The sequence below is a fragment of the Oncorhynchus mykiss genome, chromosome 2 (genome assembly GCF_013265735.2).
Source record: "Oncorhynchus mykiss isolate Arlee chromosome 2, USDA_OmykA_1.1, whole genome shotgun sequence".
NCBI classification, from domain to species: domain Eukaryota; kingdom Metazoa; phylum Chordata; class Actinopteri; order Salmoniformes; family Salmonidae; genus Oncorhynchus; species Oncorhynchus mykiss.
Genome location: NC_048566.1, coordinates 70712323 through 70734156, shown reverse-complemented (window position 1 = coordinate 70734156; position 21834 = coordinate 70712323). Strand labels below are relative to the sequence as shown.

Below are 21834 nucleotides of genomic sequence, written 5' to 3'. Positions count from 1 at the left end.
AGAAACCATTACTAAAGAACACCAATAAGAAGATGAGACTTGCTTGGACCAAGAAACACGAGCAATGGACATTGAACCGGTGGAAATCTTTCCTTTGGTCTGATGTGTCCAAATTTGAGATTTGAATTCCAACCGCTGTGTCTTTGTGAGACGCAGAGTTTGTGAAGGGATGATCTCTGCATGTGTGGTTCCCACCGTGAAGCATGGAGGAGGAGGTGTGATGGCGTGGGGGTTCTTTGCTGGGGATACTGTCAGTGATTTATTTAGAGTTCAAGGCACACTTAATCAGCATGGCTACTACAGAATTCTGCAGTGATACACCATCCCATCTGGTTTGCGCTTAGTAGGACTATAATTTGATTTTCAACAGGACAGCCTCCAGGCTGTGTCAGCATATGTGGGAACTCCAAGACTTTTGGAAAAGCATTCCATGTGAAGCTGGTTGAGGGAATGCCAATCATGTGTGAAGCTGTCATCAAGGCAAAGGGTGGCTACTTTGTAGAATCTTAATTTTTAATGAACACTTTTTGTTGTTACTACATAGTTCCATGTGTGTTATTTCCTAGTTTTGATGTCTTCACTATTATTCTACAATGTAGAAAATAGTTCAAATAAAGAAAAACCCTTGAATGAGTAGGTGTGTCCAAACTTTTGACTGGTACTGTATATTTTTATACTAGGTTGATTTAAAGTATGTTGTACAACTTTGGACCTGTCACTAATACTGTGTTCTGTCATATGTAGGCTACTGTCTGTAGTCTTGATTAAGCTACCTTTTTGAGTTGCTTGCATAATGTTGAGAATTACAGCTGAATTTGATAAAACATGGCTGTGTTTTCTATAACTTTGTTTTTCTTAACATTCATCTACTTTGGAAAAGAAAAACAATAGTAAACTTGTGCTTATTTCTGGTGAATGTAGTTTATTATGCAAATCACAAAATCTTGTTTTTATTTTACAGTTTGAGTACTCAAATTAAAGTTTTCTTCCAAATGTAATGTCTTCATGACCTGATGCACTTCGCTGCTCTTTATGGAGACGTGGTCAAATCGAGGAACTTTAGTTTCCATTCTTAATTGCTGCCCCCACAAAGATCATGTGAATTCCCTGAAATATAGGATATGTTTTATTTATTTAACCTTTATTTAGCCATGTAAGACCCATTGAGGTTAAAAACCTATTTTGCGAGGATGACCTGGCAAGAAGGCAAAACAGATTTGGCTGCCCTACATTATTTGTAAACTGTAGGGGGTGTCTTCAAATAATATGTAGTATTTTTAGTGAGAGTTGATACTTGAGAATGGGTAATGGGACAAATAGCATTTGAAGTCTACACTACTCCTTGGGTACACAGACTTGACCTCAGCTTTTGCCATATTAATTGACCCTTTTGTGCACACAGATCAGCACAAACATTACATAGTCACAACATTTGTAGGAAATGCATTGTGAAAATATGAAATTCCCAGAAGTCTCCCATTGAGGTGTAAACTGTTTTATAGAAAGTCTTGTTGAATTAGATCTTGAATAACAAAAGCATAATTCATAGCATGGCATAAAGTCAGTTGTCTGCCCACCACTCTGGCAAACAGAATAATTGTTTTCACGGATAAAAGCAATAGCAAGAGGACAATGGTTTGCTATCTATCATTTGCGAAATAACTACAAGGAGGCTTTCATTGTGCATGGGAAATGGTGCTGGGTTGGCTTTGTTTGCTCGTGAAAGGACGTGCCCGTGCCAACCAATGAGGGGAGAGAATGAGTGCGGTAGTATGACGTGTAGATGCAAATCCCCTCGATTTCAGCCTATTGCCTGACTCAACCAGCAAGTGTGTGTCTTCAGTCTTCATTCTTTGCCACGGAACGAACCTGTTTATTCTGCTGTCTGAATAAAACGGACGCGTGTTATTGTTTTGCTGGGGATTAAAGACACATTGCTTGAAATCAAATCGTATATTTTTCTTCCTCAACGCAAGGCTGCGTAATTATAAATTGACTTTAATCTAATTAATTCATAACTGTACGCTATTTAGTATTCATTTTAAGACAAAATGAAGACAAAATTTATCAACGGGGTGTCATCCTCCCCTTCTATGGCCTTGGGTTTGTTGGTCACTGAAAACGCACTTGAGGTCCAGCCAGACACTGAGGATGAATGCAAGGAAATCATCCGACCGGATGAGCCCGACCAGGACACGAAGCGCAAGGCGTATTTATGGTGCAAAGATTTTCTCCACGGTGCGTGGAAAACGGTGACAGAAGAGGATTTTCAAATCAGCATAATAAGGTAGATATGTTCTTTGAGGACATTCACCATTATTTATCACTATTTATTTGTCATATAGCCTACTACACAGATAAACAGTTGCTGCGTTTGCAACTGCATATAGGCCACATTTTCTCGCCCTATAATTTAAATGAATGGTCATGATGGGGTTAATAAGCAGATAATTTGATACTGGGTTACACCTAATGTTATTTCAAATTAAAATGGTAGCTTTGCCTAAATGGGATTGTATTGTGTGTGTTTGTTTTCAAAGCATCACTTCTTATTTATGGGCTTTCTATCCTAGAATAAAACCGTAATTTAGGTTGCCACATCGATTGGTCTAATGTGTACACGCTGGAGATAGGGAAATGTGAGGCTTTTATGAACTTCATTTGTTTTTTGTGACGTTGTGACAGGGGTGGCCTCAGCAACAAGCTCTTCCTCTGCGCCCTACCCGACATCCAAACCAGTGTAGGTGACGAACCCCGCAACGTCCTCTTGCGTCTGTATGGAGCTATTCTACAGGTGTGTATGACAACAGACAATTCAATGTTGAGTGAGTCAGTCACATCTTACCTTTTTTCTCTTCAGTTTAATTAAAAACGTCCTGGTTCTGAATCTGAAAATGTAATCAATGTTCTTTAGGCTAAATGCGTAGCCTACCGAAAAGGTCCACTCTTGGACCCTTGAAAGTACAATTTGATTTAGTCAGATTTTCTGGTCATGCTTTAGAATATAATAGAATGTGATAATATAAAAGTTTAGGAAAAGACATAGCGTACATGTATTCCCTGAGAGGTTCTGAACAGGCTGGAGGGGTCTTTGCTTTGCTGCTGGAATTTGGGGTTGGACAGAAGGGAAAGGAGATATATCTTCTTCCTCAAACATCTTTGAAAGGTCCTTTGGGGCAAATACCCACATGATGGCATGGTCTATGGTGGCTCAAGCTGTGTGTGTGTGTGTGTGTGTGTGTTTCTGTTGTTGTGGTGTGATGTACCACCATGGCTGTACATGCGTATGTTTTTTGCCGTAGGCCTTCCAAAAGGAGCGTGCCTTGAGCACACTTGTTTCCAGGTGATTCCACCATACCATACACGGTACAGTATGCGATCCCTGAAGTCTCAGTATTGTCCTCAACAAAGTTCACCCACATTGTAATGGAAGTCAGCTTGTGAATTGATGCACTTGTGAAGATATGGGGGGAATGTTTTTTTTTTACCTCTCCTATCCTTTTATTTTCATATTGGAAGTAAGTTGTTAAATACCATAGTTATACAAAGGAGAACTCCAGGTGTAAATCAATAGGAGTATAACCTGACAGCAATTAATATATAAGGTGTTGCGCTCTATTTCAAAAATAAAAAACCTTTATTTAACTAGGCAAGTCAGTTAAGAACAAATTCTTATTTTCAATGACAGCCTAGGAACAGTAACTGCCTGTTCTGGGGCAGAACGACAGATTTGTGCCTTGTCAGCTCGGGGATTTGAACTTGCAACCTTTTGGTTATTAGTCCAACGCTCTAATCACTAGGCTACTCTACCACCCATGATGATAATGATAACAACCAGTGATATATTTTTGTTTAGAGTGTGCATCATGAGCTACAGCCAAAGGACACAGGATGATATCATTCCTGATGATGTGTCAGTAGGTCCACACTACATTACTCATAGGTCACATGATGGTAGGCTAGTTAGGGCAACCCCAAGTTAACCTCCTGACTAAATTTAGATTACCAGAAAATCCAGGTCAAGATTCAGTCAAGCTGACAAAGAACTGGATGTTTATGTAAGTTGGATGGGGATGACAAAAGCAACTGCCCTGCTCTAAAACAGTTCAGTGATAAATGATTGAAGTAACACTATGAAATAGAAAATAAAAGAGACATGCCACAATTCTAGTAAGAAGTAATACACGATTTGGAACTGGAGGACCCATTAATTCAACATTTACAATAAGCCAGGAGATGTAAAGCACCCACGACTATTGGAAGAATCGAATAGAATGGAATATTAATATCTATACATTATAGACTCAAGTAGTTTGAGTTTTTTTAATTGATAATACATGTGGTAAAGAGATCAATTGAACTTGACCAAAACAATGAAAATGCCATGGAAACACATGGGGGAAAGAGCCCCGAATCTCCTCATTGCCCCCCAGCAAAATTAGCCTACATTTAGGCTATTGTTTATATGTCTATTTCACACTATGTTGAATAGTATAATGCTTGTATGGATTTCAACCCCAATACATGTTAATGTCAACTTCATTACAGTTAAAAATTACTGACTACCACCACCAAATTATGTATGCTAGCTATGCTACCAGCTTATACGAAAGGGAGTTAGCATTTAGCAGTCACTTCTTCTAAACCTGTAAAGAGACCACTTCTAAATGTTATGCAGCAAAACCAGACAAATATCCAAATCTGACTTTAGTTCCCACATTGTGGGCCTGTTATACATCAATCATGACAGATTTGACGAATATCCACTTTGTTAGATCAGATTTGTTGAATGCGCGCCAATCCGGCGTATGAGTGGTTACATGGTTACATGCACACAATAATGTGATTATTGTGGATAGTCAGATTAATATCATAGTTCGATTAAACCGTTTACATGCTTTGCAAAAGAACGATTTCCCTAATAATCCTGTTTACATGGACACGTGAAATCAGGCAACCTGGTGGCACTCGGATAAATGCAGAACATTGGCAATCAAAATCAACCTTCTTCCACAGCGACAGTTATTTTTGGGAAGAATATTTGATTCTGAGTTCGGACATGTAAAGTTTATATGTGAAAACGATTTCTAAGACGCACGTATACATTCAGTTGTTCTGAACTACAGAGGGAGGCTCGCTAAGCTGGAGCTAGCACATGCACAGATAAAATACACTGCTGTCTTATCAAATACCTCATTTAATTAATAACTCAGAAATTCGTTGAGTAACCGAGTTTCCTCAGAGGAGAAAATATTAAAAGTGCTAGTTCATAGATAGGACAACAATGTCAATATCTGCATTTTATGCCAAAGCATACAGTCAGTGCCAGCTGCCTTGATCAGGAGATAATATATGCCTTTCAGAGAGAGAGAGAGAGCGAGAGCTTGTTTCTTTCTACAACTTTACTTTCTCAACAAGGAGGTTGTTAAAGGCACTGAGAGTTTTCCTATTGCCTCTTTGGCCGTCAGACTTGGGGACTATACTGTACTCTGTCATTGTCTCTTTGTGAGAATGCTATGTAGCATGATGTGTCTTTTGAGAAAATACATGTACTCATGGTTAGTTTCTTGCTTTTTCTTTCATTGATAGATGTCCTGTAATAAGGGGGAGCCCAGACAGTCAAACAAAGAAAATCTCTTTCAAGTAAGTAACTAATGGCAAAGGTGATTTACCCAGACTATTAGTTAGATTTGCTATCTGATTGTGAAAATGACCCCACAGCATGTGTCATTGTTCTGGCCTCGATACTATGTTTTTGTATACATTTTCTGGAGTCTGTGATCAAATGAGTCTGTATAGTTTAGCATCAAAGGTTTTAGTAATTGCCAATGGACTTAGTGATCACTTTGGAAAATGTCAATCCCAGTCCTTTCTCCCAACTGGATGGTGTAAAATGGTGTAAAAAAATAGCACTGTTGAGTCATCTCTTTGGATTGAGGTGACCTCTGTTAGTCAGTTGATGATAGCAAGATAAAAAGAGGGTAAACATTAATATTCATGATGTCATGGCGTAAATCTGCAATTACTATCTTTTGCATGAGAGTCACATAGAGTTTGATCCCATAGAGGCTAATCCTAGCTTGGCTAGCCAGTCTGTCCCCTCGTAAACCTCACCACTCCTTAGCCTTCATTTGCATGTTTATGGCCTTTTCCCTATACCGTCTTGAAACAAGTTCAAATTGACAACAAGATTGCCAATTAGGTTTTCAAAATACAGTTTGAGAACAACGTGGCATACTTCACTATAGACTCTCACCTTTATATGATGACTAATTCCAGTAATAGTAAACACACCACTCATAACCAATGTTCCCTCAAAAAAATTTTCAGCACTGAGCAAATTTGAGATCTGCTGAGGGGAAATTTGAACGTTGTGAAAATTCTGTGCAACCTCCAGTGCGCGTTTACTGTGAACACTGAGGCTGTACCCACTTTAAGTTACAGTTTTAACAGTGGCCAAGCAGGCTACTGTGGCTATTTGATCATAATGTAGGCCCAAACCATTATTACAGAGAGTCAGACAAATTATGCTACCCTCTGCCTATTGGCTACTTAGCTTATTCAAGCCTGTGTGAACATACAACACTGCCCCTTTAAGAAAAAAAAAAGCTCTTAAACTGACTTGCTTTTCAAAGATGGCTAGAAATGTAGCAATCACTCCCCTATAGCTGACTACAAATTATCTATAACTGGACTAATAACTCACTAAGTACCAAAGGATATTAACTAAATGTGCACAAGTGGGTACATGCACCTCTCTTTAATCCCAAAACAAGCGTATCTACTCAGGACCGCTCATGCTGTAAATAGTCCAGTTCAAAGTAAATGTCATAGGACCATATATGGCAATGGTCTATTTGAATATAGGCCTACTGCAGCTCTGATTGGTTATGCCGCACATGTCTGTGTAGATAGTATGGGTAGTAACAGAATTCTACAAAATCTACTAAGTCTTGCATACTAAGTCTTGCATAGTTCGTTTAGTTTCGGTATGTTACATTGAAAGTGGCGAATATTGCGTTGATTCGATCACAATTTCCACAATAAAGGGAAACGTTGATAGTGTTAACTAACGGGGAAAACTCTAGAAAGTCGAGTGAGGTTCAATCTTGTGCTTCTCTAGGTGGTCTGATATTTATTCTGCTTGAGCACAGTAATGAGGGAACAGTGCTCATAACTGGAGCTTCAACTGGAAAATCCCCACAGCTGCTGTTCCATGGTCATGTGACCGTAGCCATGGTACACAGGGGGTAGAGGGAGGGGAAGTGATATTCAGGGGATGGTACTGTGACATTGAACCTACTGTTAATGTGTTTTTAGCAGAACTTTCAAATTAGCATTGAAACTATTCATGCTTCATTTATATTACAGAAGGTGAGAGAATTGTGAAACTAAGGAGTTCATTCACACATTTGTCAACAATGATTTTTTTTAAGGTGGTGGAATATGATCAATCTTATTTTCAGTCAATAGAGGTACTCATTACCCATGGCCATGGCTACTACTGATTGAGTTCATTATTGCTATCTGTCTTGTTATCCACATGCACAGATATCCAGGTCAGAGCTACAGGGAAACAAATCTAAGGCTAGAAAAGTGACATGATTTTCCAAATACATTATTTTGTCAACATTATGAAACATGGACCTCAGTAGTGTTTTTGAGGAAGTGTGATTTCCTTCCATTTCTCAGGATAGTAGTGTTAACATTAGGACAGGCCACAGTGGACTATGGCATCCTGCTAAAAGGGACACTTCATTGTTTCCCTTCCTGTTTCACAGAATAAATGTAATCAAGTTTTTTAAATTGATTTACAAATCATATATTGAGTTGCAACAAAGGAAGTGATAGCCATTCAAAAATTCACTTTTTATTTTTTTCAATAATGAGGAAGGTTGGCGGAATGGAATGATGAACAATTTCACAACAATGTCAACAGACCAGTAGATAGCATTGCTGATTATTAACCTGAAAAGTAGGCTACTTAGCCAGTTTAATTTGACAACCTGTTAGGTTGCTGTTGACCAGTAGGTCATAGAAATAGGTAATAGAAAGTTAAATAAAAGTAATTGGAAAACTGAGGCTGGCTGCTGACCCACTTTTAGAGGGACTTTCTGGACATAGAAATGCACTGAACACATAGACCTACATACAGGCTGCAAGGCCACGATGTGTGTCAGGATGATCATGATAACAGAGATAATATGTTGAGCAGATTTGCATTTGTCATTTATCAGCACTACAGAACCCATCTGTAAATGTGTCAATGTATATGAATACTTTGCAGAGTTTGGCTTAGTTTTTTGGCTTATTTTTTATTTATTTTTAGGTCTGCCAAACCAAGGGTCATTATGGTCTCATATACGCATATTGTCTATGGTTGATGGGTCTCACCCCTTTTAAGGCAAGACATCCACACAGTGGATATACTGTCCCTAAAGATGATCACAATATCTCTCTTTTGACTAGAGGGAAAGATATCTTAGATGAGGACTATAGAATACCCCCCATGTTGTCATTGATTATTGACTAATAATGTTTTTCCCATGTCTATAGTCATATGAGGTCGGTCCACAGTGCATACAACAGGTCATAAGCAATGCACTACTATGATCTGTTTTCCTCCTATCTGGTTTCCGACAGGAAGCGCCAAGCCACTTTGAAGTGCACCACTTAGCACATTCCTTGGCCAACTGTCAGAGTCCACAGGTCACTGCCAGCTCATAGCAGGTTACACTAGACCTAGATAAGGGCACCATTTGGATTGCACCCAGTGCTATGGGTTATTATTAGAGTTACTACTGTACAGTGTAACATTGGAAATAGTTATTAGTAATATTTTTTAATGTACTTTCATTAATAACTACACAGTAACAAGGACCCTGTATTTAGAAGTGCTAACATAGATGTATTTGTAAGTTAACACATTTTTTTGTGGGCCTATCTTTTGAATGCTAGCTATATCAGAGCTCTGGCCTCAGATAATTGCTCCTGACACCATTTTTCCTCCCCAGTAGAAAAGCCCAGGTGTCTTCTTCGATTAAGCAGCCACAATTACCGATTGATGCTGTTGGCAGGCTCTGCCTCTCTCAGTACAATTGGCCCCTTGTTTTATCATTCTCATCATGTGGAACGCAACTCAATTCTCCCGTCTGGTCCAAATCTGCTTTTAAACCTACCACCGTGACGGATAAAAATACCTGCCAATTCACTGACAGAGTTGGGAATGTAATTTGATTAATTGAGGTAGCCATTTTACATTTTACAGTTAACATGCCTCAAAGATCTGGATCTGTGTATAGTTGATTTATCAATTGTGAATGCTAGATCCCTGGAAAAAATATACTCCCATCTCTTCCAGACAGCCGCAAGGTCATGTGCTCATCATCAGCTTCCTCTGTCTAAGCTGTTCCTCATTTAATCCTATGGAATTGAATGAGTTTCTGTCCAACTGACCCCCACCTGATGGTGATAGTTGCGGACAGTTTCAGCTAACAATGGACCACAGTTTGGCTGCAGTCATCCAGCTCATCCTATTAATTGTCCTCACGTCCGGTTGCCATGAAAGCATTAACCAATGACTAAGTCATTTAACCTCATAATTTCTAAGGACGGGGTTGATTGTGCAAGGCAGCAGTGACTGACAATCACAAGGTTTAATAAGAGAAGTCAACAACCACAACCTTCTCTCATTCAGCTATCTGTTTGTGTGCATGCTAATTCCTGTTCTCTGTGTCTGCAGGGTGCTGAGGCCATGGTGCTGGAGAGTGTGATGTTTGCCATTCTGGCTGAGCGGGAGCTTGGGCCCAAACTCTTTGGCATCTTCCCTCAGGGCAGACTGGAGCAGTTTGTCCCAGTAAGTTACTCTATGTGGAGTGATAATCATTGAAAAAATCATTAATGACTATGTGATTGCATGCTTGCTTGTGTGCATGCGTGCGTATAGGTGTCTGGATCTTTGCATGTGTCTATGTGTGTTTTGTTCAATGATGTGTGTTTAATTGATAGAAAAGGGAATACATGAACCATGCTAAATCTATTCCCTACTTAAAGTGGCAAAAATAGCTTGAAGTTCTGTAATTTAACATTTTGTGCTAGCGAGAGTATTATTGGTAAATTTAATACACGCCCACGTTGCCCAGGCATTCTCCCATAGCGAGAGTTCTCTTGCTAAATTCAACCCACGCCTAGGCTAGACAGTTTGAATTTATATCGTATAGACCATCAGAATAGTCATGTTCTATCTGAATCACGAGTTTTGCTTGTATGATGTACAGGTAACTGCCTAAATAAAATAAACACAAACCCGCGCGCACACACACACCCTGTAAATCCCCTATGCTCTTTTGAGAGTCACTGAGATTTCTTCTTCTAGCCATGGTAGCGAAAATAATGGGCAACTGGGCATTTTATACATGACCCTAAGCATGATGGGATGTTAATTGTTTAATTAACTCAGTGACCACACCGGTGTAGAAGCACCTGCTTTCAATATACTTTGTATCCCTCATTTACTCAAGTGGGTAATGATTTACTTTGACTATCCATAACGTTTATTACACATCTATAGGCATTTCATGAATGTGTTATAACAGGTCAAAAGTTTGGACACACCTACTCATTCCAGGGTTTTTATTTATTTTTACTATTTTCTACAGTGTAGAATAATAGTGAAGACATCAAAACTATGAAATAAAACATATGGAATCATGTAGTAACCCCCAAAAAGTGTTAAACAAAATTCAAGACCTTTGAAAGTTTCTTCAAGTGCAGTCACAAAAACCATCAAGCGCTATGATGAAACTGCCTCTCATGAGGACCGCCACAGGAAAGGAAAGGAAGAGTTATCTCTGCTGTGGAGGGTAAGTTCATTTGCGTTACCAGTCTCAGATATTGCAGCCCAAATAAATGCTTCAGAGTTCAAGTAACAGACACATCTCAACATCAACTGTTCATAGGAGAATGCGTGAATCAGGCCTTCATTGTCAAATTGCTGCAAAGAAACCACTACTAAAGGACACCAATAAGAAGAGACTTGCTTGGGCCAATAAACACAAGCAATGGACATTAGACCGGTGGAAATCTGTCCCTTGGTCTGATGAGTCCAAATTTGAGATTTTTGTTTCCATCCGCTGTGTCTTTGTGAGACACAGAGTATGTGAACGGATGATCTCCGCATGTGTGGTTCCTACTGTGAAGCATGAAGGATGAGGTGTGATGGTGCTTTGCTGGTGATACTGTCTGTGATTTATTTAGAATTCAAGGCACACTTCACCAGCATGGCTACCACCATATTCTGTAGCCATGCGCCATCCCATCTAGTTTGCGCTTAGTGGGACTATAATTGGATTTTCAACAGGACAATGACCCAAAACACACCTTCAGGCTGTGTAAGGGCTATTTGACCAAGGAGACTGATGGAGTGCTGCATCAGATGACCTGGCCTCCACAATCCCCCGACCTCAACCCAATTGAGATGGTTTGGGATGAGTTGGACCGCAGAGTGAAGGAAAAGCAGCCAACAAGTGCTCTGCATATGTGGGAACTCCTTCAAGACTCTTGGAAAAGCATTCCAGGTGAAGCTGGTTGAGATAATGCCAAGAGTGTGCAAAGTTGTCATCAAGGCAAAGGTTGGCTACTTGGGAAGAAGTTTTGATTCGTCTTGATTTGTTTAACACTTTTTTGGTTACTACATGATTCCATCTGTGTTATTTCATAGTGTTCATGTCTTCACTATTATTCTGCAACTTAGAAAATAGTAAAAAAATAAAGAAAAACCCTTGAATGAGTAGGTGTGTCCAAACTTTTGACTGGTAATGTATAGCCTGTGACCTACCTTCTTCCTCTTCTCACTGAGGTCAATGGTGCATGAAGATCCACACAGGGTTAATGAAATGGCCTGTATATTATTAATCATTTTTGAGAATAGCAGTAAAAATGAAACATTTGAGTTATTCACTAGTACTCAGAGACCAAGAATCCACAGAGGTCAAGCGTGTGGCCTTTAAACATCTTCCTCTTTGATAAGATCTTAAACTGTCAGGTTGACGGTGAGCAAATTAGAGGGCCTAAGGGCATTGGAACAGGTTATACCCTCCATTCTTTATGACAACACTGTCAGCAGTCTATTGGTAATGGTGTTTCTGCTTATTGTTGCATATAAAGCTGTCAGCGTGAGGGGAATGAAGACAACCTGTATTCAGCTAAGACTTGTAGACCTTACTTCCTTGACCTCTTTGTGTTAATAGAGTCGTAAATTGGATACGGATGAGCTGAGCATGCCTAGCATATCTGCTGAAATAGCTGAGAAGATGGCCAAGTTCCATGGTATGAGGATGCCTTTCAACAAGGAGCCCAAATGGCTGTTTGGAACTATTGACAAGTGAGTTGGTATCTTATTAGAAACTGTAAACCCTCGTTGCCTAACTTGACCTCACTGAACACTCCAAACAAACATTAGCTGTCACACATATCTCCTCTTACAAAATGGTTAGCTAGTTTGCTTTTGTTGGTTGATTCTCTAGTCACCTGGTTTGAGGATAACAGAGAGACAAATTATGTTTTCCTATGGCATTTGTAGAGTAAAACTACACATCAATAACAGTCTTGGTCAAAAAAAATTGCCCCCTCTGATGTGTTTTATGAATGTCTTCTTTGCTTACACTAAAGTCATTTAAGTTGTTAAAGGGATTCGCTTATCAGAGTGTCCTTCGTCGTGGTCTGAGGATAGTTTCAGGTAAATCACAAGGGAAAGGTTGCTTGTCAGCAAAAATAATGTGTGATTTGTACGAGTGCTGTGCATCGAAGTGCATCGTTGTGATAAAATAGTGATATCCGTCTTATCTATTAACTCTTCAACGGCTTGTATCCCAGTGTTCCCATACATACAGTACCCTGACTGTCCTGATGTTTTCCCCCATCCACAGGTACCTGAACCAGGTGATGAGACTCACCTTCACCAGGGAGTCCCACATGCTCAAGTTTGCCCGTCTGATGAGCTGTAACCTGCCCCAAGAGATGGAGAATCTCAAGTAAGGCCCACATCACATCCACCCTGGTCCCTGCATAACGTACACAACAGTATTTACACTAAGCACACATGAACGGACATGATTACATGTATATGCAGTAATTCAGTTATGGACTAGTCATATGGTGTTTTCCACTAAATTGGTGTAGAATCCAGTCAACAACAATAAACCAATAATTATATTAAAATATGGTTGAAATATGTTTGGGCATTTTGCATCCTGTTTTTGGGGGTAAACAGTAAATTAGTGGACTTATATCTCCTGCTTTTTTCCTGCTTAAATATGGCTTGTTTGTCTCTGTAGGTCTTTGCTGGACTCCAGTCATTCCCCTGTGGTTTTCTGCCACAATGACTGTCAAGAAGGTAAGGGGTCTGAAGGATTCTGCATGCTTCGGTTTGGCTGGCACCTCGCCGAACCCGGCTAGGCGAACCGAACGAGTGTGCTTGCATACTCCCTTAATAAAAGACTGTCGCTTGAAAAACAAGGAAAAAGTGACAATAGTACTGTTTGTCCATATTGAGACTCTGTAGCCAGTATACACTTCCTGAAAATAGTCAGAAGGAATCTAAGATAACTCAAGAAATCTGTCATACATTTGTACATTTTTGCAGAGGAGATCTTAGTCACAGAACTGTACATCTAAATAAGATGTTTGGTGAAGTATTTCTCAGGTGAAAAAACTGTATATGAAAACAAGTTGTCTATCGTTGAATGGCAACAAACACCTCATTGAAGAATCCCTACTGTTGACCAATGACTGACGAAGGGGTGTAGATTTTCGGCTTGCCTCGAGATAAAATGTTGTGTGGACAAACAGCCTAAAAAAACCTGGCCAAAGACCAAAACCAACAAAATGTTGTCATAATATATGCACTAACTGTTCTGATCTGTTTCGGATGGGAAGTGTGTACACAGGAGTGTGTACACTGGCATAGCACACACACACACCGGGGGGCCAACCCTATGACAGGAAATTAGCTTTAAAGCTGCTGAATTTTCTCTCAGCCTCATGGCAAAATATGTAGAATAGCATGACATTAGCTATAAAACTGTACATTTTTCTCTATGCCCCATGTTTATGAGGGGGTTTGTCCTTGCTCCAACCTTACGGAGACCCCGTGAAACTGTGCTAGGCCTCTGTTAGGCATAGTATTGCAGTTTGTATAAAGCTAGTGAAGAAAATCTTTGAAATCCCTTGCTAATGTGTTGCACTGTGTATGTGTGTGTGGTATAATAATTATTCGCTCATCCTTTAGGAAATATCCTTCTCCTCAGTGGTTGTGAAGGCTCTGACAGACAGAAGCTCATGCTGATTGACTTTGAATACAGCAGCTACAACTACAGGTGTGTTCATGCTCAGGGCACTAGTCAGTGTATACTGTAATCATCTCCTTTACAACCGATTCAACTACTTTGGTCACAAATTGTAGTGAATGTACAACATTTTGGGTGTCTAAGAGCCAGTAAACATTGACCACACTGTACGATGTGGGAGGGCTGTGTCTATCCAAGGTGACACTGTCTCGGCAGATGGTAAATCATACCCCCCATGGCCGATCCATTGTGACATTCTTTCACCCTTCTGAGTGTGTCTGAGTCTCTGGAATCAAGCAGACTGGGCTGGTGGAGCAGAGCCAGACAACCTGTTCAATCTAATCATCCAGCTAGCTTTATGCACAGAATCTAACAGTGGATTCCCAAAGCTCCCCTGACTGTTCTCCAACCATATTCCTTCACATTTATCATTCACAGCTTCTGCCTCATGAAATATTCATAGGAACTCTAATGTAATGTCTGCTGCAACACAGCTATTGATGGAAGGAATTTACCCTGGTATTTTGTATTTAAGACAAGAATGTAGCCACATATTTTAGAGATTCATTTAAAATCTCCAATATTTCAGCAGCAAGCTGTCTTCATCTGGGTTACTGAGTTTTATTTCAGACTCTAACTAAGCCATCCAGAACTTCCACACAATATCTTACTGTATGTTTTCCTGTACCACAGCCTTCTTTGTAAAACATGGAATGCTTGAGTGCCCTATTTTTCAGAAAGGACCTTCACGGTTATTGGCCTTTGCTCACAGCCAAGTTAGTTCCGTCAAAACAGCCCCCCCCCGCCCCGCTGTCCTGACCCTCGGGCTCCCTCGTAGTCATTGTACGTCACCACATGTGCTCGTCACTCGCAAGACGGCTCAGGTTTCACCTTCTCCAAGCTTTGATATTTCCATCCTGACTTTTACATAAGTCCTTTGTATTGGTGTAGCCTTGACGGACCAGATGGGACTCATTCCCTCCCAAACCTCTATGGTAGGGTAGAACAGGGCACCATTAGGAAGCTTGTAACAGTTTTGACTTGAGGTTATTATTTATAGGGGTGCCAGGTAGGTTGTGCCTACCAGAGAAAACATTGGTTTCTCCTTTTGATTTGGAAGGGAATGAGTCCCATCTGGTCCGTCAAGGCTACACCAATACAAAAGGACTTATGTAAAAGTCAGGATGGAAATAAACTTTTCATAAACCCTTAAAAACATTGGAAATAACTTCAAAACAACTATTATTTTGCGTGGGTTGTATTACCAACAAATGATTACACAAATTGTTTTAATTTCACCTTTATTTAACCAGGTAGGCAAGTTGAGAACAAGTTCTCATTTACAATTGCAACCTGGCCAAGATAAAGCAAAGCAGTTTGACACATACAACGACAGAGTTACACATGGAGTAAAACAAACATACAGTCAATAATACAGTAATACAATAATATGATGTGAGCAAATGAGGTGAGATAAGGGAGGTAAAGGCAAACAAAGGCCATGGTGGCAAAGTAAATACAATATAGCAAGTAAAACACTGGAATGGTAGATTTGCAGTGGAAGAATGTGCAAAGTAGAAATAAAAATAATGGGGTGCAAAGGAGCAAAATAAATAAATAAAATAAATACAGTGGGGAAAGAGGTAGTTGTTTGGGCTAAATTATAGGTGGGCTATGTACAGGTGCAGTAATCTGCTCTGACAGTTGGTGCTTAAAGCTAGTGAGGGAGATAAGTGTTTCCAGTTTCAGAGATTTAAAAAAAAATAACACAATGAGTTCTGGTTCCTCCAGAAATGTCCTGTACCTCGGGCCTAAAAAAAGAGTCCAGCCCGGTAAAGGAGTTCAGGGAACTCAAGTGACCTTTGTCACGTAATGTTTGTCAGTTCATTCAAGTGTAGCATAAACCCAGTATTAACCATACAATCAATATAACAATTATTTTACCACAGATCTTTAAAGGTATCAACTCTTACTAAGTCCTCAACTACAACGAACTACATAAATCATCACAGTATACATCACATCAAATGAAATACCGTATACAAAAAGGTTGTAGTAGTCGGTCAGTCAGACAATCCAATTCGCTGAGCTGTGTAGTTCACGGACGCAAGAGTGGATCCGATCCTGGGTAAAACTCTATTAGGCTACAAAACACACGGAATAGAGACGCTTTGGAACTGAGGGTTGACCACATCCTCATTCACACCGTCTCCATCACAACCCCACTTTTGCGCAGCTGATGCTGGCTATTTAATTGGGAATTAAAGGGAAAGCGTCCTATTGGAAGGAGAAGCACTATTTAATTGGGAATTAAAGGAAAAGCGCCCTATTGGAAGGAGAAGCACTATTTAAATGGGAATTGAAGGGGAAGCGCCCTATTGGAAGGAGAAGCACTGAGACGGTTCAGAAAAATTCAGGGCCGTCACAAGCTGTGTTCATACCAAAAAAAATGGTTATGTCACATGGACTTCTGTACACAATGAGAACAGTCCTAGGAGGCCCATGTCAAACTCACATCTTGTTTGTTTTCCCACTGTTTTCTTCTCAGTTGGTTTCCTTAGCAGCAGGTGTGGTTTGCTTGAAAGGGTTTGAACTGAACAGGTTTTCAGCACTAACCCATAATGCCGCAGCCAGGGGTAGAGAAATGTTGGGAAAGAGTTTATCCTCCAAGTTGTTCCTCTTGTCTGGTTTCCACAGCAGCAACTGTGATTCCCTTCACAAAGAGCTACCCATTTTCGTTCCCTTTGTGAGAAATCATCTCATATTTCTCTTCCTTTGCTATGGTAACAGTTTACTGCAGCCCTAGTTTTCATTTGGGTATACAAGGAAAAGAGCCCAAACAATCATAATCCTCAATCCATGTGGCAATGCAATGTACATTGCAAGAATGTTCAGTTCTGCAACATTGAAAATACGCTTATCAAATATCAGGTGTAACTGACAGGACTGCTGACCTGGCAAATGTGATATCATTGTTAATGTTTTTTCTCTCCATATTTTGTGTTTTCAGGGGATTTGACATAGGAAACCACTTCTGTGAATGGATGTATGACTATACAAATGACAAGTTCCCATTTTTCCATGTCAACTCAAATAATTATCCCACTAAAGCCCAACAGGTGAGTAAGTAAGACTTTTTGTCCTCTGAATCTGAATGAGTGGCTCTCTAGGCAAAAGACAGCCAATAACATTGTGATGTTCCTCTTTTCAGCTACATTTCATTGGAAGCTACCTGTCAGAGACTGAGCAGGGATTTGAGAATCAGAGTGCTGAAGACCAGATGAAACTCAAAGAGGAGCTGTTTGTGGAAGCCAACAGGTGAGCACCACGTTGAAGTGGCCAAGGCTTTTTGCTGGAATGTGAATGAGGGGTGAAATTTCTCACGTGTCTCTGACACACCATATGAGTCATCATGACACATGAGGACAAGTTGACTTACTGTTTTTTTTTACAACTCTGAGGACACCTGTGGTTTAGTACTTAGAATGGCCTCCTGTTGAGAGAGCAGCAGTAAATCCTAATAATAATGAACCCCTCAGACTGGGCCTCTTGGTTACTGTAAAATGCTCCCTGGGAAATAAAACTCTGCAATCAGTCCAGTAGTGATGAAATAGCACATTTCCATGTGGCAGTTGCTATGGACCAAAGGTTTTCTCAGTTCACCCATATGTATGTTTAATGGACCATACTGCCATTGTGCTCGTCCACTGTTTTATTGAAACATTTGTCTGTTGGTAATTACACAGGTTTGCTCTGGCTTCGCACTTCTTCTGGGGTCTGTGGTCGATGATCCAGGCGAGAATCTCCACCATTGAGTTTGGATACATGGTGAGTGTCCATTATCTGGTTGCCATGCCTTTGTTTTACACATTTATATGTGTGATATAAAAAAACACAGCCATTCTCCCTCAAACAAAATAAATCAGAAGTGCATGTTGCATAAGACAGGACATGGAAGCATACAATTTATACCCAGACAATCAGAAAGCACTGTCAGTGTGTTCCTTGCTATGTTAGGTGTCATAGACTACTCTGAACTATACACAAATATTTTCCATGGTCAACCTGGTAAAGATTATCTCTGTTATATTTCCTTTCTTTGCTGAAATATATATAACTGACACACATACTGTGCGAGGCGGATTTTCATTTTGATTCCTTTTCTCTCTCTCTCTTTATCCATTGTCTGAAATCCATTCTGTGCAAATGTTCCAATATTTTTATTTCCTTTGTCTGTCCACAGGAGTATGCCATGGCCAGGTTTGATGCATACTTTGAGCAGAAACGGAGCTTGGGGGTCTAAGCGAGGGACCACATACTGTAACAAGGAGGTGGAGGATGAATGGATTAACAGCGCTTAATTGAAAATAATGCAGACAGGCAATCAGGGTGTAGGACCATGCTTTAATAGCGAACCTGTGCTTTGGGAATGAAACGCTCGCTATAGTTGGTATCGCATGGACCAAAGTGAAACCATGAATATCTGGTTTGGTGCCCCATGCATCGCTGCTCAGTGTTTGCACAATACTACGCTCCTTTATAACACACGCTCACAGGGTCAAGATTGTTCTTGGCCTGTCTTTTCTTCAAAGAACATCAGGAAGATTAAGACAGGGATAAAAATCTTCATTCTGAACGGAGGTGTAAGTTACATCCCCAGGAAGTCCATTCCTGTTTGGAAATGTTCTGGCGTAGCTCAAAAGATCAGAAGTCTCAATGAGCCTTAAAAATCCTTGCTTATTGAAAACCCAGTAATCTCTTATCTGTGACCCAACGGCAATAGTACATTTTCTGTGACATAAGAGCAAGGTTCAAAACATACGTCAAATAACTAAACTCTCAGTTTCAATTGATTGTTAGTTTTTTTGCATCCATCCAATACATTTCAGTTTTCCTTCATTCTTTATCAAAAGTAATTCCTCTAAGATGACTTGCATATGGAAATATTTGGAGCCACCAATTAGATGGGTGCGTCTCTGGCTAACAGCATTCCCCACCTGCAGTACTGTAAATATAATCTGATAAATGTGACATGAAACACAGTGTACTCTTTGAAAAAAGTGTTCTTCAAAGGGTTCTCCTATGCGGATAGCTGAAAACCCCTTTTAAGGTTCTAGATAGCACCTTTTGTTCTAAGAGTGTAGTAATGGTGACCTCACTACCCTACTTTGTACTTACAATAGATGGGGATTGTGTAGAGTAAGAGTATCAGCTCTGAATAGGTCATTGAAATGGTTTTGGTATTCAAACAGATATATTCATTATGAAAATGCAGGTCCTTCTACACCTGCATTGCTTGCTGTTTGGGGTTTTAGGCAGGGTTTCTGTACAGCACCTGGTGACATTAGCTGATGTAAGAAGGGCTTTATAAATACATTTGATTGATTGATTGAATATATCACAGATAGTACATTGGATAAGTAAGGAAATGGCAAACAGGAACGCTCTCAGCTTTAACTCAAACAGACAAACAATAGAGATGCTTACTGTGCTATTCAGCTGGAGTAAACAGTTGCACATGTAGTTGTGAGAAGAACTGTAAATAAGTTGTAAAAAAATCCTCATGTAGAGGTCTTTAATATGTATAATGATATATTTAGAATGTGTTTGGGGACTGGAAATATTTACTTTACTTTTTTTTTGTGAAAAATTCATAACCAAACTGTGATAATTAGTGCTGTTTTAATATGAATTTCTATTCTGTATTTCATCATTCTATTTGTTTTATGTAAACATGTTTATTTAATCTGGTTAATATAATATTGAAACAAATATGAGCCTTCACTTTGAAATGACATTGTTGCGTAGGCTACAATGTCAGTGGCACTTCAATCTCATTCACCAGACACTTCTTCCCTATGCTCATACGCTATTAGCCTGGGAGCGAGATGAGTGGCACTTTCCTGACCAGTTGCATTTTTAAGGATAACGTTTTAAATGTTTTCCTTAAATGGAATATGTATTTTTCTTAATAAGAAAGTTGTCTCTTTCCTTGTTGAAACACATCTCACTCCTGTTTTCTCAACACCTGCTATATCATTATTGTGTGATCAACTACATTCCATTTTCAGGTATATGTTGTGTATATTTGTATGTACATTACACCTCACTTTCATGCTATATTATTAGTTTGAGATAATAAAATAAGAATTGATCCAAATGTATTCAAATGGAATTGTAATTGACAGTGTCACATACAGTTTTCTGACTATATCCTTGCTGTATTTCATGTTTTGCCATTCAATACAGAGATCAAATAACATGCGATTGATTATCAAAACATGAGGGAAGAAGGAGCTCCTCTACATTACACTGAATATTGTTGATTATGAATATTGTAATCTTATGGATAATTGAACTGAATGTCAAATTTGTATATGTTGTGAAAGGATCCCAACTGCTCTATTTTGTGAGTGCAAACGTTTAGCCTGGCTTACCTATAAAGATAGCTATGCAGATATACACTAAAATAAGAAAATATGTACCGTATAAATTCTTCCCTTGTAAATAGCAAGGGTCAAGTCATTTGAAAATGTACCACTATGGCAAGTTCATTATATACATTTACTGTACCTTCTACTGCTTTGCACAAGTACTACAATAAAGATAAAGAAATAAAACGTGTATTCTTGCAAATCAGTCTGTATAACTGAGGGGGAAATATGATTCACTGTGACATTGTACCATAGATTTGCGCCAATCACATTGTTTAATCTCTGTCAAAAAAGACAAAGAAGGAGAGATAACATAAGAAATACAGTAGTTCCTATCATAACTGTTGTTCTGCGTTGTGTGTGGCCAGCACCATCATGGTCAATGATGTATGTTAATAAGTAGACAAAGTGCTGGATCAATGATAAGTGTATGAACAATTAGAGTTCCATTGGATGACTGGATAAGATGACTCAGAATGGGCTGACAGTCACATGTTATGTAATTCCTCGAAACCTTGCCTTCCTTCTACAAAGCAGTTGTACATTCACTTCCAATGACACATCTTTCATCTTGTTGCGTTCATCAGTTTATGGCATATGCCACGTTGTCCTCGGCGATTATGTAACTACTGTGTTTTTTTGTGGTCATGTCATCATCTCCTCTCCCCTTCTTTGGCTTTTTTGCACATTGATCTCTCTGAGGTGACAAATGGGGTTAAATGTATTATATTCTCCAGGACACAGAGGTTTGACTAATGACACTGATAAAGACCTTGATCTACGTTCAACCAGTTCAAACTAACTCCACAAAGGAAACATTTCACAGAGTTGCCAGAATATCGGTGGGAGAATGGCTCTAATCTTCAGCTGGGAGCAGAATAAAAAAAACATTTGCTCCAGGTGGTCCTTGTTGTTTTAAAATACAACCCCTGCCTGTTGACCTTAGCTAACATGCCAGCACCACATCTGATCTGGCCTTGTCTTTTCTTGTTGACCCCATCATGGTGTGACTACTGGCCACATGCAGGGATGAGCACAGAATCACATTCCTCAGC

The 21834-nt window shown here is 39.6% G+C and overlaps 1 protein-coding gene across 4 annotated transcripts; it reads left to right on the top strand.

Annotated features, from left to right (window-relative positions):
* The first annotated feature begins 276 nt into the window (after window positions 1-276).
* On the top strand, window positions 277-20968 carry chka (choline kinase alpha). 4 transcript variants are annotated; one of them, XM_021570532.2, is made up of 12 exons: window positions 277-2287; window positions 2686-2794; window positions 5590-5643; window positions 9743-9856; window positions 12249-12382; window positions 12927-13031; window positions 13335-13393; window positions 14288-14375; window positions 17356-17464; window positions 17557-17663; window positions 18092-18173; window positions 18589-20968. In XM_021570532.2, exons 1-12 carry the CDS (start codon window positions 2052-2054, stop codon window positions 18646-18648), a joined length of 1257 nt encoding a protein of 418 aa, XP_021426207.1. In that variant the 5' UTR covers window positions 277-2051; the 3' UTR covers window positions 18649-20968. The 4 variants fall into 4 exon arrangements, 3 of the variants coding, with proteins under 3 accessions (XP_021426207.1, XP_036810645.1, XP_021426211.2); XR_005037713.1 differs by lacking the exon at window positions 18589-20968 and having other exon boundaries at window positions 17356-17468; XM_036954750.1 differs by lacking the exon at window positions 5590-5643.
* Window positions 20969-21834: the final 866 nt, after the last annotated feature.